The sequence below is a fragment of the Eubalaena glacialis genome, chromosome 10 (assembly GCF_028564815.1).
Source record: "Eubalaena glacialis isolate mEubGla1 chromosome 10, mEubGla1.1.hap2.+ XY, whole genome shotgun sequence".
NCBI lineage: Eukaryota > Metazoa > Chordata > Mammalia > Artiodactyla > Balaenidae > Eubalaena > Eubalaena glacialis.
In genome coordinates, this window is record NC_083725.1 from 20,153,321 (window position 1) to 20,168,860 (window position 15,540).

The 15,540-nt window shown below is 36.2% G+C and overlaps 1 protein-coding gene across 1 annotated transcript in view; it reads left to right on the forward strand.

Annotated features, from left to right (window-relative positions):
- The window catches only part of DDX10 (DEAD-box helicase 10), a 269,882-nt gene that overhangs the window by 158,150 nt on the left and 96,192 nt on the right, over positions 1-15,540 (forward strand). Inside the window, exon 16 of the mRNA XM_061203899.1 lies at positions 4,735-4,791. Within this exon, the coding sequence (XP_061059882.1) occupies positions 4,735-4,791 (57 nt within the window). The remainder of the gene's footprint in view (positions 1-4,734; positions 4,792-15,540) is intronic.

Below are 15,540 nucleotides of genomic sequence, written 5' to 3' on the forward strand. Positions count from 1 at the left end.
ATGAGCTTATAGCATCTTGTGATAGTCAGTCCAACATCTGGGTATTTGGGCCTTTTTTCATATCCAGCATCCAAATGAGATAAATACTCAAGATTATATAGGTCTTATCCACTTTGTGGCAAGTCTTTGACCTGTTTATTATCTCTATTTTTATTGTTAAGTTCTTTGTTTTGTGGATTTTTTTAAAAAAAAACACCATATGTTGTTTGAGAGGTGGGGTGGTTGTTAGATTGATGGTCAGTAGCTGGAGAGGTTGAGGAGCAGGGGCAGAGTTTGGTGCTGATGGAATTCAGGGATCTGACAAGATTAGGTCATAGACTACAAAGATGAGGGGAAGCTTGGCTGTGTCTGTTTTGCCCATCCCTCTATACCCAGACCCCACCACGGGACCTGGAACATAGTAGCTCAGCAGATGTTTGAAGGAATTGATTAGTGAATCGGTGTTTCTATGTAAATTTGTTTTTCTCCCTGTCTTCATATCCTTACTGTAGTTGTTATAGATTTATATATGGAAGCCCAATTTTTTATGTTGTTCAGATGAAACTCTGTAGAACAGGTAACAGATCAGAGAACCTTGTTGTGTTCTTCGTTCCCAGGAGGGACTTAGGCTTACTGGGATTTTGTTCTTGGAGGGCAGGGGATATCTTCAGGGCCAAAAATCCTTGTAATCATTCTTTGACTCACTTTTGTTGAGCCAATTTTCTTCCCTGAAAAAGAGGTTCCTGTAATACTGAAATGAGGATCGATGTCCCCTCCTTCTTTATGTGACAGCTGGGAACTCCATTCCTTACCAAACTGACACAGTTGCCTGAGACTCATTCAGATAGGTTGTATGCTTCCACCACCTCCTGAAAAATATTGGTTTCCAAATCTACAGATTTCCAAGCACCATGGAATGAAAATGGTTTAAATACATAGTCCTGACATGTTGAAATTCATATTTCTGGAAGCTAAGGACCTGTAGTGTGTGAGAAGCCAAAAGACATATAGTAACGTCTATAAAGAAGTATTTTGTACCTTGAAATGTAATTTTTCTGTTTTCTTTTGGATTTGATTTTTATTATTGAATTTCATGATCTTATACTTAATCATTTGTAGCATGGCAGAACTAAAGATAAAATTGTGCATTCTTTTTGTTGGCATAAAATACCTCTTGGTACCAATCCTAAAAAATGAAATAGGAAAAGAAAGGATTTAAAGCATTTAAACCAGCTAAAATTAAGTGTGTGTGGGGAGGTGAGGAACCTCGGTTACTGAATCTAATAAAATTCAATTGTATTTTTCCCCTAGTCATTGTAATTCAACCTTTTATTTTTATTTCTTGTCATTTATAGCATCTGTGATTCACATACTCTTCTTTTAAGAAAAGAACCCTTTTCCTGCCTTAGCAAAAGAAGAAATTGTACTTTCTTCCCTATATCCGTTTCCCAAATTTTGGATTACCATAGTTCTATTTCCTATTCTCCTCTGTTTAAAGACTAATGTTTACTCTTTCCTCTTTTCAGATAGAGTGCTAATATAGCTTTTTAAGATAAGAAAGAGAAGTTTTCTAATTTTCTTTTTGTTTCACCCAATATTGAAAGTTCTTTTTATTATACTTCATTTTCATGTCCTGGTCATGTTCATTTCATATTTTAAAGGTTTTGAATATCCCTCATCCACCTGAGACTTGTGGCAGAAATCTTAAAAGGAAAAATTATTCTACTTGCATGCACATGTGAACTCTGATAGCCAATTTAAATTTTGAAATTTAAAATATTCTTCATTGACTATCGTGGGTCAATACTGGTGTTCAATAGTAGTAGAAATTTGTTAATATTTTTTTTCTGCTCTGATTAAAGTGGCTAGATGAAAAGCCCCAAAAGAGAGATTGCGTTTACTTGTTTAGAGAGAGTTTGTCTGATGTGAACATATCGAGGTTATTCTTTGGAACTTTGAACTGCCATTTTCAGATGCTCTAGTGTGTTGGGATAAGGCCAGTTACTGAATAAATACAACAACAATTTGTGTGACTGTTAAATGTGGTTAATTATGTTTTTTCTGGACAGGAAACAGGCAAAAATTAATTAAATAATGTACATAAAATGCTATCAGGAAAAAAATGCTCTCAGGATGAAAGACCCATACGGTAACCGACCATTATTAATAATAAAAGGAAATGCAATATTTGGCTGAAACATGTTGTTAAGATAAAAGCTGTTCATCTAACAAAGCTGCGTAAACTTTCTCATAGAGGAGAGAAGAGGTATAGACGTGTGCTGGAGTTGAGGGAGTTGGGGGTGTTGACTCCATAGACCCAATTTTAGTCTCAGCTCTATCACACTGGCTGTGTGACATCAGGAAGGTTACTTCATCACTTTGATCTTCAATGTTTTCATCTATAAGATGGGAATGATAATACCTCAAAAGTTTTGTTACATAGAATCACTTTGATCTTCAATGTTTTCATCTATAAGATGGGAATGATAATACCTCAAAAGTTTTGTTACATAGAATTAAAAATATATGTGAAACGCTTAGCACACTGCTGATTCTTAATAACTCAGTGCTTCTACTGTTAGTAAGAAAATAACAATAGCAATAATGTGCTAATGAACAGATACATATGTATAAAAGTACAGTTTTATCACTCTCTAGTTATTTGACATTTTATGTAACTGTAGTTTTAAAATTAGTTTAAGCAGTGCAACACTCAAAAGTCACTGTGATCTTTGTAGACTAACATAAAATACTGTTCTGCTTAATTTTACTTTCCATACATGAAAACTTTGTGTGGAAAATGAAACTAAATTGTGTATGTATGAAAGAGAGAAGAGAGAGAAAATTACAAATACATTCATCCACAAACTAAAGCCAGCTCTCAAACTAAGCATAATTATGGTCAGTGGTTTAAAATTTTTTTCTTTAATATTATTTTGCTACTTTCATTTATTTTGTAGTCTGCTAATACTCATAGAGAATCAGTAATTGGTGCCAACTTTTGTGAAAAATTTGGGTGCAGATGTTTACAAACTGCCATCCATTAACTTTTTCCCCCTCCCACAAATGAAGACACACTGAGATTATTTCACTTTAGTGGCAGAACAACTCTCATAAGCTCATTAGAGAACCAGTTCATGTATAGTGTCTTAATAACTATTGCATTCATTGGCTGCTTGGTAAAATAATAGTAAGTTTATTTTTTTCTGTTATAAGTCACACCTGTTAAATTCTCCAAATCCTGACTTAATTTTTTTTAGAATGTATCCAAAAAAGACACCAGACTTGGCACACGGAGACCCATGTTTGAGATCGGTCTCTCACTTACTAAGCTCTTTGACAATGAAAAGAATGTGTTTGACAACACGTTCTTAGTTTTGATTCCTTCATCTTTCCTTTTCTCCTGACCTTGATCCTGGAACTTCCAAATAATCTTTAGAATGTTTCTCTGTATAATTGCACACTGTTTAAGTTTTACATGCCCTTTTAGTCGTATGTTTTATTTGAAAGTCAAAGTAATCCATTTTCTCCAAAACTAGTGTAGAAAAAGAATAATAATCACAGAAAAGAATAATTTAACATTATGCATTATTTAGGGGTATGACACATGAACAGTTGCCATTTGAATTTGAATTTTCACTTAGAATTTAGCTTTCCTGCTGTGCAATCTGAAGCTATAAAAACTGCATCTATAAGTTCTCTGGACTCCCCTCCTCTTTGCATTAATTAGTACTTAACCCCCTTTGAAACTTTTAACATTTATGTTCTCACTATTAAAAAGAAGTCTGTAAACCTAGATAGGGTGTATAGTGTGGATTGTAGCAGTTTCTTGCCCTTCTCAAAGCTGTGAGCAATAGACCAGCCTCAGGTCTGTCTCTAGAGTATGTATTAGAATTGGTTCTTCAATCTGGAGAAAGCTATGTATGAAGCATAGTGATAATGATAGATTGTCCAGACTGAAAAAATTGTTAATTCTCATGTTAGTGGATATTTAATGTAAGAGTGAATCATGGTCACAGTTTCATATTACTTCATGAAAGAATTATTTGCTGTTTATTCACTTTTTACATTGATCTAGTAGTTTATTAAATTTAAAATAGTTAGCTATGAATTCTGGATTGAGACTAGCCTCTATATTGTTTTACCACTTTATTTTTTGAAGAGGAAAGGAGGTGTTTTATTTAAAACAAAAGTTTTTTCAACTTTAGCTTCATTTTGTTGTTTTGAATTTTATTAATATACATTATTTCTTATTTTGAAAACATTAGTGCTGTATTTTCTGCCTGTTTTATGATCATTGGAAAACTAATGGGGAAATTATAAAACAATTCAGTAAAATAAGGTGCTTATAAGAATAATCTTCCATTGTTTTTGTTTTGAGAAAAATACTGCCACTTTTCTAAGAACCCCAAGGTTGAGGATTTCATATCCTTTATAAATTCTGCTTTTAGAGGAAAAGGGAAATCATCATTACTGCATTTCTTCCTTTTTATTTTAATAGCCAACACTGTGAACCAGTCATATGTCAGACATTGTGCTAATAAGCATTTACGTTATTTTATATAGTTCTTATACCAACTTTATGGAATGTGTGCTCCTGTTATCTCCATGTTTAGATGAGAAAATGAGAGGTAGCGAATAAGTTGCCCAAAACTGCACAGCTAGTAAATGGTCGAACTGTAATTTGATTCCAGATCTGTTTGACACATACTTAATGATTATGAAAACTTACTAATTTTCCCCCTCTTCCTGTAGGAGAAAAGACTGAAAGAAAGGGAAGCCAGAAGAGAAGCCAGTAAGAAACAAGCAAAGGTAAGGGTTTATATTTTAATGAGAAGAATGTTTGTAACATTGAATGGATTTGTAACATTGAATTTAAATACTCTTCTTTTCCATATGCAATTTATATTTATTTATACATCATGTCATTTGAATTGGATTTAAGTCCGTGTATGTATATCATTTGCTTTCTCATATTCATTTGTTTCCTCTGTGGTGCAGGATGAAAAATACATAGGATAATTTGTTTGTTGGGCTTTGCCCTCCTACCCTCACCATCTTTTTCCATTATGTTTTGTGTGTATTAAGTATAGGAGATGGTTGACTCTGTGGGCCAGGCCTGATAGGATTTTATTCTATGTCATCTTCAGACTAGAGAGACAGCCTATGTGAACCCAACTTGCTAATAGATAACCCTGGAAGTATTGATTGCTTCAACTCCTAGAACCTAGGGGAAAGCACTCTGTATCTCCCACCTTCACTGTATTCTGTAAACAAAAATTTTCAGCAAGTGTATATGTACAGTTTCTTTCAAATATATGTACAATTGTAAACACCATCATCCATGTGCAGCTAAAATTTTTATCTGGTGTGTTTGACACCAAGGGAGGTTCAGCTTCTGCATTCTGAGGACATTTAGTAGAAATGATTTCCTAGAACCAGGGCACAGAAATGTATGTCATTTCTCATGCTGTATCTCATTGTGCTATGCCTGACTAGCCATCATTTCTTCTTAGCAGTTAGCAAAGATCCGACTCCCTTGAGCAAAGCCGTAATGTTCTTTGTCATTTTTTTCCATGCTGACCATAGCACTTAGAGAGCAAGTCAGAGATGATAACTCATGCTATAGTTCTGAAGTGGGAAGCAATTAATCTTCAGTGTAAGATGAAAAGACTGCTTATATTCAGTATTAAATATCACTTTGTCTTCAAAGGTGCCCTAAAACGAGAGCTACAGTGTGTGCAGCCTAACTGCTAAATCAGGTGGTGGATTCTGCATTTGCTTTTAAAATGCAGATGTGAACTGTCATGGCATGGAAATGAGATCTCAGGGACTATAGTGGGAAAAATTTAAATTTAAGAAGGAAATCTTAACTTTAATGAAAGCAGTTGATATTTATGAATATTGTATGTTCAGCATAAAAATAAATCATTTTATTTTACTAAGAAGCGCTCATTTCTTTCTGCACATGAAATTATAAGATATCAATACAGTCTGGAGCCAAAAGAAAACCCTGTATTTCCTTTGTGTGTATTTGTGCGTATTTGTGTATATTACTAAATCTGGTTTGTTTTTTATACTTGTTGATACTGTATGCTTCACTTTTGTAGTGGTTTAAGCTGTAAGAAAGAAATTGCTCTCAGCCTGGAGCCTGCCTCTTGTGCCTCTTCTTTTATTTCCCTATAAGTTGCTGTATGTATTTGGTTCTGATACTGTGCCAGCTGGGAAATGAAAAGCCATAAAGGCCGTCAGAGTTAGGTTTTGCCACTGGGGTAGACCTCTAAAGTGAACTCCTCAAGCCAAGCCCATCCCTCCGCTCCACACCCCTTCCCCTGTTTGTCATGTGTGTTTTGTTTCCTGATGTCTAAGAAAGGAGGAGGACTTCCTTGTCAAGAGGTTGTCTCATTTCTGTATAAGTGCTAAGGACTGTACTGGGAACAAAGAAAAGAACAGCTGACATGGCTTTGCTGCTCAGCCAGGAGCTTTCAGTAGACAGAGGCGGTGTTTTAGTATTGCTCTGAATAGTCGAGCTGCCTCCATTTCACAGCCCTGTGTGAGTGCTCAGAGACAGCAGCCCTCTTTTTTTTTTTAATTAATTTTTATTGGAGTATAGTTGCTTTACAATGTTGTGTTAGTTTCTGCCGTACAGCAAAATGAATCAGCTATAGATATACACATATTCCCTCTTTTTTGGATTTCCTCTTATAAGAGTGATATTAGCAGAGAGGTGAGAGGACGGGTTGTATCCAGGACTCGAATATTCCTCAGCACACCAAGGACTGACAGCAGTGACAGATTCAGGCTGACTCATGGAGACCAAGGAATTAGCTTGGGCTAACCTTTTTGCACCCAGCTTTTCAAATGAAAGTGACAGAGGATGGAGGCTCTTACAGCTTTTCAGGTGCCCCTTTGGAAACAGACCCAGAAGATGTTGGAGGGACTCTGTAAAGTGGTGATGGCCCAGAGTTCTGTGATAGCTAAGAAGAAATATATGAGATGAATTATCAGGTTTTCCAATTGTTTGTGTGTGTATGCGCACGCATGCTTTAAATTATGGATATGTCTTAGTTTTAGAGTAAACTTTGTCTTCTCTTTAATATGTCTAAACATAGTCATTGTGTGACTTGAGGCTGTTACCTTCTGAGGCCTTCTGGTCAGCTTCAATCCAGAGCATCCTTCAGTCTCTGAACCTATATCTAAAAGATACCTTAGTGGTGAAAGAAAGTGGTGTTTGCAGACTTACGATAGCACCGGAGGTGTTTTCTTACCCATTTATACCTATTTCAAGAAATCAATGCATGGAAACTGGAAGTGTGAGAAAGGGAGACTCACAGAACAGTTTTCTACCTTGTTTTGTGCTTCATTTAGCAAACATCATGTTATAGGAGGAGGAACATAGAAGACACAGAGTATTGCTTTAAAAATTGGAAAAATGTGTTAGAATAAAAGTTGATAGTATTATCTTTATTTCCCAGAAAAGAGAAGGTTTAAAGATATTGTGAGTTCTCAATTTTATAAATGATGCTTGGTGGTTATCTCTTCCCAATACACAGTAAGTAATCCTAAGAAAAATTGCTTTGAAGTTGGAGTGCAGTAAAATAAAGTTGGAATGGACCTCTCAGAAAGCTGATGCAACTTTTTGTTGAAAGATAGATCTAAGATCTGCCTAGAATACATTATGTGCAGTGTCAGGAGTTGGAGAGAAATATGAAGTTGAAACTCCTAAGAAAGTTTTCAGGGTACCCAATGTCTAGTGATTTGAGAGAGAGAGGTCTTTGGGTATCAAAACTTTCCTTAGCATTGAAATATTTGAACTGCTAAAGAATATTTGACTTTTAACTTAGCTAATGGGATGTTGTGTGTTCTTATAAGTTAGAAATTTTAAACTGAGATCTGAAAAAGTAGTTGTAGCAATGATGAATAGACCACATTGCTTTTTGGATTCAGGGAGGTTACATAATCCTAGAAATACAGCTTTACCTCATTATCCAGCTAGATTTCCTCATGTTACTTTGATGGTCTCAAGTGCTTGTACCAGCCTCTGGTGGCTGGAAGGATTTTACAGAAATGTAAAGAAATAAAGTATGTGGTTGATAAAACTGAACACTGAGTGTGAAGGAGCAAAGAGTAGGAAACAGCTCAGAGGCACTTAAACACCGGAAAGTTAAGCATTGCTTGGACTTTATATTACAGATGATGCTTATAGTTTTTATTTTTTAAGCGTGGGGGAAATTATATGAAAATAATTAAAATGATGTATGTTTTGAGGTTGATGTTATGTAGCCACTGTAAATTTTAACTTGATTTTCTCTTTCTGCTTTCTTTTATTGCTTTTTAAAATTTTAGTGACTCTGGAGCACTTTATTAATGTACTTAATGAATAGTAGTCTTAGGAGATAGCTTTAGGTAAAGTGGTTTTGGTTAGTTCTTTCACGATAAGAGTAGAAGAAGTTGTATAATTTTAGAACTTGAATATACCTGAGAGGTGGTCTGGAGGTGTTTCCTAAAACTGGTTTATAATATCTTTTTCTCTGGCTAGCAATAGTTTCATAAAGCAAAGCTAAATTTATTTATTTTGATATTATGTTCTTTTGAAATCTTTTTGAACTTTTCCTGGTCCATGAAATGTAAGAATGGAAACATCCACTCATCTATTCCAGCAGTTTTAAATAGTGCATTTAGTAGCCAGCCTAGGGGTTCTGCAGAGGTATACCACCCCCCCTCCCCATCCCCCCAGGATACAGGAGGGTTATTTGGGCAGGACTCCAGGCTCCCATTTTGTCTTCAATAAGAGTAGCCCCCTTTTTTTCTCTATGTATACTGAAGCTTCCAGGGAAACTTTTGTTTGAAATAATGGTTCTACTTAAATACATACATCCATTCATACTTGTTATTTTTAAAGTACCCAAATAAATTAAAGCTAAAAGCAAGTAAATGACTTAACATCGTCACTGGCTTCTCTGATGGCAGAACCGCTGTGTGTACTCAGGCTCCCTGAATCCTCATTTCCTGTTATTCTTATTGCACCATGCAGTTCCTGTATGTTACTTTTTACCTCTTTTATTTCTATTTTTTTCTTTAAGAAACAACCCTGATCTATGGTACATAGGCTAACAACTACTCATAGAAAATTACTCATAGCAAATACCTTGAGTAAGGAGAGAACGCCACACTAAGACTGGAAAGCAGTCTGTGTCTCGATTGCTGGGTGACCCCTTGATCTGAGCCAAAATATGTAACAAAAAGTATGTCTTACTACAGGCTTATCTGCTAAAGGATTATCTCTCCTTGTAGAGCTACAAATAGACATTGATAAATGTTGGTAATGGTCAGTCACAACTTTTCTAGGTCTTCAGCCTTTGCATTTTTTCCCTTTTGGCAGTGCTTTATTGACTGACACCAAACTAGTATTTTTTAATTTGTGGGGAAATACCTCCTTATTCCATATATTTCATATAAACCTTCTACCCCCCCTCCCACCACCTTTTTTCTTTTTTGGCATTTTATAACATTGAAATATTTAACTGGTCTCTTCCTTTGTTCTTAATATGTTTAGGATTTCAAGGGCTCTAGAGGATTGTTTATTTCAAACCAAACAGCTTTTGATAAAATTAAAAACAAGATAATGGAAACGTAAGTTTGTTTATAGTCCCAATTCCCAGTGAAAGCAAAGGTGCTCCCTGGAAGTAAATTGCTCTCCCATTTGAAGGGTCCGAACTCTTCCAGGGCACCGTTTGCTGCACTGATACAGTCACCAGTTCACTGGTGTCCTAAATGAAGTCATTCAGTTTCTCTAAGCAAACTATTCAAATAATACCTTATTTTAGTGCTATAATAAGACCCATTAAGCTGTCCTTCTACTTCTTTTTTTTTTTTTTTTTTTTTTAATGCTATTCTTGTCTGCTTACATTCTTTTTATGTATGTATGTATGTATGGCTGTGTTGGGTCTTCGTTTCTGTGCGAGGGCTTTCTCTAGTTGTGGCAAGCGGGGGCCACTCTTCATTGCGGTGCGCGGGCCTCTCACTATCGCGGTCTCTCGTTGCCGAGCACAGACTCCAGACGCGCAGGCTCAGTAATTGTGGCTCACGGGCCGAGTTGCTCCGGGGCATGTGGGATCTTCCCAGACCAGGGCTCGAACCGGCGTCCCCTGCATTGGCAGGCAGATTCTCAACCATTGCGCCACCAGGGAAGCCCATTGCGCCACCAGGGAAGCCCTCTACTTCTTAAATAAACAACATTGAGTCTTTTAGAAGGCGTGCTTTTTCCCTTTAATATCTACTTGATTTAGCAATGAAAACCCAAGTAGCTTTTATTGTAATTCTAGTTTTGGTTTGGTTGCTTGGAGATTAATGTAGTGGTTTTTGAATTTTTTTCCCTCTCTTTCTTTGGTGATAATGAAGAAGGGGATTACTAGGTCCGAACTTTTAACCATCTTGGGTTATTTAAGAGGTACTTCCAGTGTTCACTGTAAGAGAATTGTCCTTTTCTAGTCATGAAGATTTAAAAGTTAACTATGGGAGAAGGAACAGTTCTGGTCATGCATATCATCCAGACGGTGAATACATGCTGTTCTTTTAAGACTCAGTTTATGGGTCTTTTATGAAGATTTTTCCAACCCTCTCAGATATAATATGGACTCCTGCTTTTGCAACTCTTACTCCAGCCTCCTTTATGAAGCATCTGGTGGTTTATAGCACTTATCTGGACACGTGTCTGTTTTTCCTGCTCAGCTCGAAGTCTTGTTGTTTGTATTCCCTATCACAGTGCTTGGTTCATAATAAGCACTTAGTAAATATTTGAATGAAGGAGGGGGTGAATGAGTGACTTAAAGGGATACAGAGCACAGACTGTAAAAATCTTTATAGTGGTAAAATATATCATCACATTTACTACTTTAACCGCTTTTCTGTGTACCGTTTGGCAGCATTGATTACATTCACATTGCTGCGAACAGCTGCCACTGTCCATTTCCAGAGCACTGTCATCATCCTGGGCTGAAATTCTGTGCCCCTTAAACAGCAGCTCTCCATTCCCACCTCTCCCAAGGGTATAAGCTTTTAAAGAGGAAAGTCATATTCCTAATCATTCTTTAACAGGTGAGAAAGTGGAGGCCTTTAATGAATAGGTGATTCTTCCAGTGTCTTACAGTTAATTAATAGCAAAATAGGGCTGGACCCCAGGTCTCTGAGTGATTTGTGTGTGCTTTATTTATTTATTTATTTATTTATTTATTTATTTATTTATGGCTGTGTTGGGTCTTCGTTTCTGTGCGAGGGCTTTCTCTAGTTGCGGCAAGCGGGGTGCTTCATCGCGGTGCGCGGGCCTCTCACTATCGCGGCCTCTCTTGTTGCGGAGCATAGGCTCCAGACGCGCAGGCTCAGCAATTGTGGCTCACGGGCCCAGTTGCTCCGCGGCATGTGGGATCCTCCCAGACCAGGGCTCGAACCCGTGTCCCCTGCATTGGCAGGCGGATTCTCAACCACTGCGCCACCAGGGAAGCCCTGCGTGTGCTTTTCATTCTGCTTTAAACCCTCTCTATAACAATACAGGAAATACCAAGGAGCACTGAAAGCAGTTTAGAGTTTTGTTAGATTTATTTTATTTAAGGTGTCGTATTTTAAAATATAATAAAATGACGTTATTAATACTAATCTCAGTCACAATCTCAACACTTATTAAGGACTGTAACCCAGGTAACATTGAAAGTTTCCATAGCATCAATGTTAAACTTACCAAAAGATTTAAAAAACAGTATCCATTTTTTTTTCCCTCCAGAATAAATAGGAATTGTAATAATGACATTAGTTTGGAGTATAACTTTCATGGTCAGTGTAAAGCATAATAGTAACTAGTAGCTGCTATCATTCATTGACTGCCTACTCTGTTACAAATACTGTAATTAAAGGCTTCACATACATTATTTCTTTAATCCTCATAAACAGTGCTATGAGGTAACTGGTATTATCGCCATTTCCAAGATGAAGAAAGATTATGCAACTTCCCCAAGATCACAGAGCTAAGGATATGGCAAGCCCAGACTCAAATCTACTTTACTGAACTCTTTTTTTTTTTTTTAATATTTATTTTTTTATTTTGGCTGCACCAGGTCTTAGTTGTGACACGTGGGATCTTCGTTGCGTCATGTGAACTCTTAGTTGTGGCATGTATGCGGGATCTAGTTCCCCAACCAGGGATCAAGCCTGGGCCCCCTGAATTAGGAGCGTGAAGTCTTACCCACTGGACCACGAGGGAAGTCCCCACTTTACTGGACTCTAAAAGAGCCTTGACCCTTAAGCATAAGGCCATACTGTCCCCTCATTTCCAAGGCAGTCAAGAGTATTCACATTTGAGAGCCCTAAAAGCTAAAATAGAAGTTGCAAGTAAATACTTTCTTCTCCTGAAATTGCCCTTCTTATCCACAGTTAGTTCCCTGTTATAGTGGTTACTTTAAGAAACAGAACAGATAGTTGCATAACCATTGGCAGATATAGAGTATTGTTAATTTCCTGCTAGTTTCTATAAAACCTCACTGTAATCCCAGTAGTCAAGTTTTTTTCTTATGAATGAAATATTATGAAACAGTTTACCATTATTTCCAGCCCATGGAGATAAGTTAAAATTGTCACATTCTCCTATATTTACTTTTACACAAACTTTCCCTCTGCCTAGAATGTCCTATCTTCATTACTTCTTCCTCCTAGCACCATTTCCTTTTTGAAGCCTTTCCTGCCTTCTTCAGGAGATTTAGACATTTTTTCCTTTCTGCTCTACTCTACTTTTTGGACATTATTCTGTCATGATACTTAGTGATTGTCTCTCTTATCTCTAGACTGTAAACTCCTTGTGAGCAGCAACTGAGATTTTTCATAGCTGGCACATAGTAAATGCTCATAAATATTTATTGAACACATCAATGAAATGCAGGTATATTTATTCTTAAAGTTAACATTTACATGTTAATGCTTTGTCAGTTACAGGCTCCTTGAAATCCAGCAACTGGGCCCATGGAATACAGTGGAGTTGCATCATATGCATTTAAATTTCAGCCAAACTGTGAATGTACCCAGCATACCTGGGCTCACCAAGTTGATGCTCCTCTCCTCCCCCATCTTGTTTATTCAACACAATTTCAAACAAACCCATTAACTTACATTAAGGTTATAGATGCTTAATATTAAAACAGAATGTAGTAAACTCTTAGGCAGTCAGGATCCCTTTAGAATACTTTAGCCATATCCTGTTTGCTAAGAATATATTACCTTAAAAATTGAGCTGTGCTAATATGTACATATTGATTTTCCTTTCTTCCCCCCTTTTTTATAACTTAGAGGTTCTCAAGCTTTAGTGTAGTTGAATACAGAAAACTATGTGTATTGTACTTTATGGGTGATAAAAGGAACATTCTAGGGTAGTTTGAGCATGATGATTGTCACCTTGCCTGCTTATTTTGGAACCTAACCTCCATCGGAGTTGTGCAACTTCATTCTGTCATTCAGTACCTTGCTCACAAATATTTGTTGATTGACCAAATGAGTGGATCCTGCTAAAACTTCTTTGTTCACAGTATCATGTTGAATATTATATTTGATGACATTGAACATGGGTTGGCTGAGTAATTGCAACCTTATTGAAATGTGGTTAGACCATGAAAGAGCGAACACAAAGATGCAGGTCTGTCTTCACTTCCTGACTTGTGAACACTGAGGGCCCTGCAGGGGTGTTAAGGTTAAGGGTAATCCTAAACATGTGCTGTGCAAGGCATTAACCCTGAGAACAAGAAGAAATTTTTTGGAAAACAAGCCATATTTGTTACTTTTAAACTTGCAATGCAATACCAGATTAAGTTGAGACAGAATTTTTGAGACAGAGTTTTAATAGCTATTTCAGGAGGTGTTCTAATACTTATTAAAGAATGTTGTTTCTTTTATAAAACTTGCAAAATAAAAATGTTCTAACCACATAAAATTGGAGGAAAATAAACTCACAACACAGTTGAATAATGTGTCAAAAAAGCACTCGTGCTTTAGTTCTCTCTTTCACTCTCATGTGTACATATATATATATATATATATATATTCTTTCGTATATGTTATAGATGAACATTGTATTATTAAATGGTCTGTTGGATTCTGCTCAGTTGGGTGGTCATTTAGGTCTATTCGGACTCTGAGTTCAGATTGGACCAAATGGAATCAAGTAATCCTTGTGATGCCCTTTATACTCATGGTTTATTCTCCTTATCTTAAGTTAGGATGTGATGATTTATAGTCTTCTCTTTTTAACAGTTTAATTGAAGTGTAGGTTAAATACAATATTATATTAATTTCAGGTGTACAGCATAGTGATTCAACATTTATGTACCTTATGAATTGATCACCACAGTAAGTCTGGTAACCGTGTGTCACCATACAAAGTTAATGGAATAGTATTGAGTATGTTCCCTATGCTGTATATTATGTCCCCATGACTTATTTATTTTATAACTCTAAGTTTGTACCTCTTAATCACTTTCACCTATTTTGAAATAGGTGAGTCCCCTCCCCTCTGGTGACTACTGGCTTGTTCTCTGTATCTATGAGTCTGTATCTATTTTATTTTGTTTATTTGTTTTGTTTTTTAGATTCCATATATAAGTGAACTCATATGGTATTTGTTTTTCTCTGACTTACTTTTATTAGCATAATACCCTCTAGTTTCATCCATATTGTCACAAATGGCAAGATGTTATTTTTTATGGCTGAGTGGTAGTCCATAGTGTATATATACTGCGTCTTCTTTATCCATTCATCTATCAATGGACACTTCAGTCGCTTCCATACCTTGGCTACTGTACAGTACCATACAGTTTTGATTACTATAGCTTTGTAGTATAGTTTGAAATCAGGGAGCATGATACCTCCAACTTTGTTCTTCTTTCTTAAGATGCTTTGGCTATCTGGTGTCTTTTGTGGTTCCAGCAAATTTTAGGATTATTTTTCAAGTTCTGTGAAAAATGCCATTGGTATTTTGATAGGAATTGCATTGAATCTATAGATTGCTTTGGGCAGTATGGACATTTTAACAATATTAATTCTTCCAATCTGTGAGCAAGGTATACCTTTCCATTTATTTGTGTTGTTTTTGGTTTTTTTCATCAGTGTCTTATAGTTTTCAGAGTAAAGGTTTTCAACTCCTTGGTTAATTTATTCCTAGGTATTTTATTCTTTTTGATTTGATGGTAAATGGGGATTGTTTCTTAATTTTTCTTTCAGATAGCTCATTATTAGTGTGTAGAAATGCAGTCGATTTTTGTATCCTGCAACTTTACTGAATTTATTTATTAGTTCTGATAGTTTTTTGGTGGAGTCTTTATTTAGGCTTTTCTCTCTATATATAGTATCGTATCATTGGCAAATAGTGACTTTTACTTCTTCATTTCCAGTTTGGATGCATTTTCTGTCTTTTTCCTGTCTGATTTCTGCGGTTAAGACTTCCAATACTATGTTGAAAAACAAGTGGTGAGAGTGGGCATCCTTGTCTTGTTCCTGATCTTAGAGGAAAAGCTTTTAGCTTTTCATTGT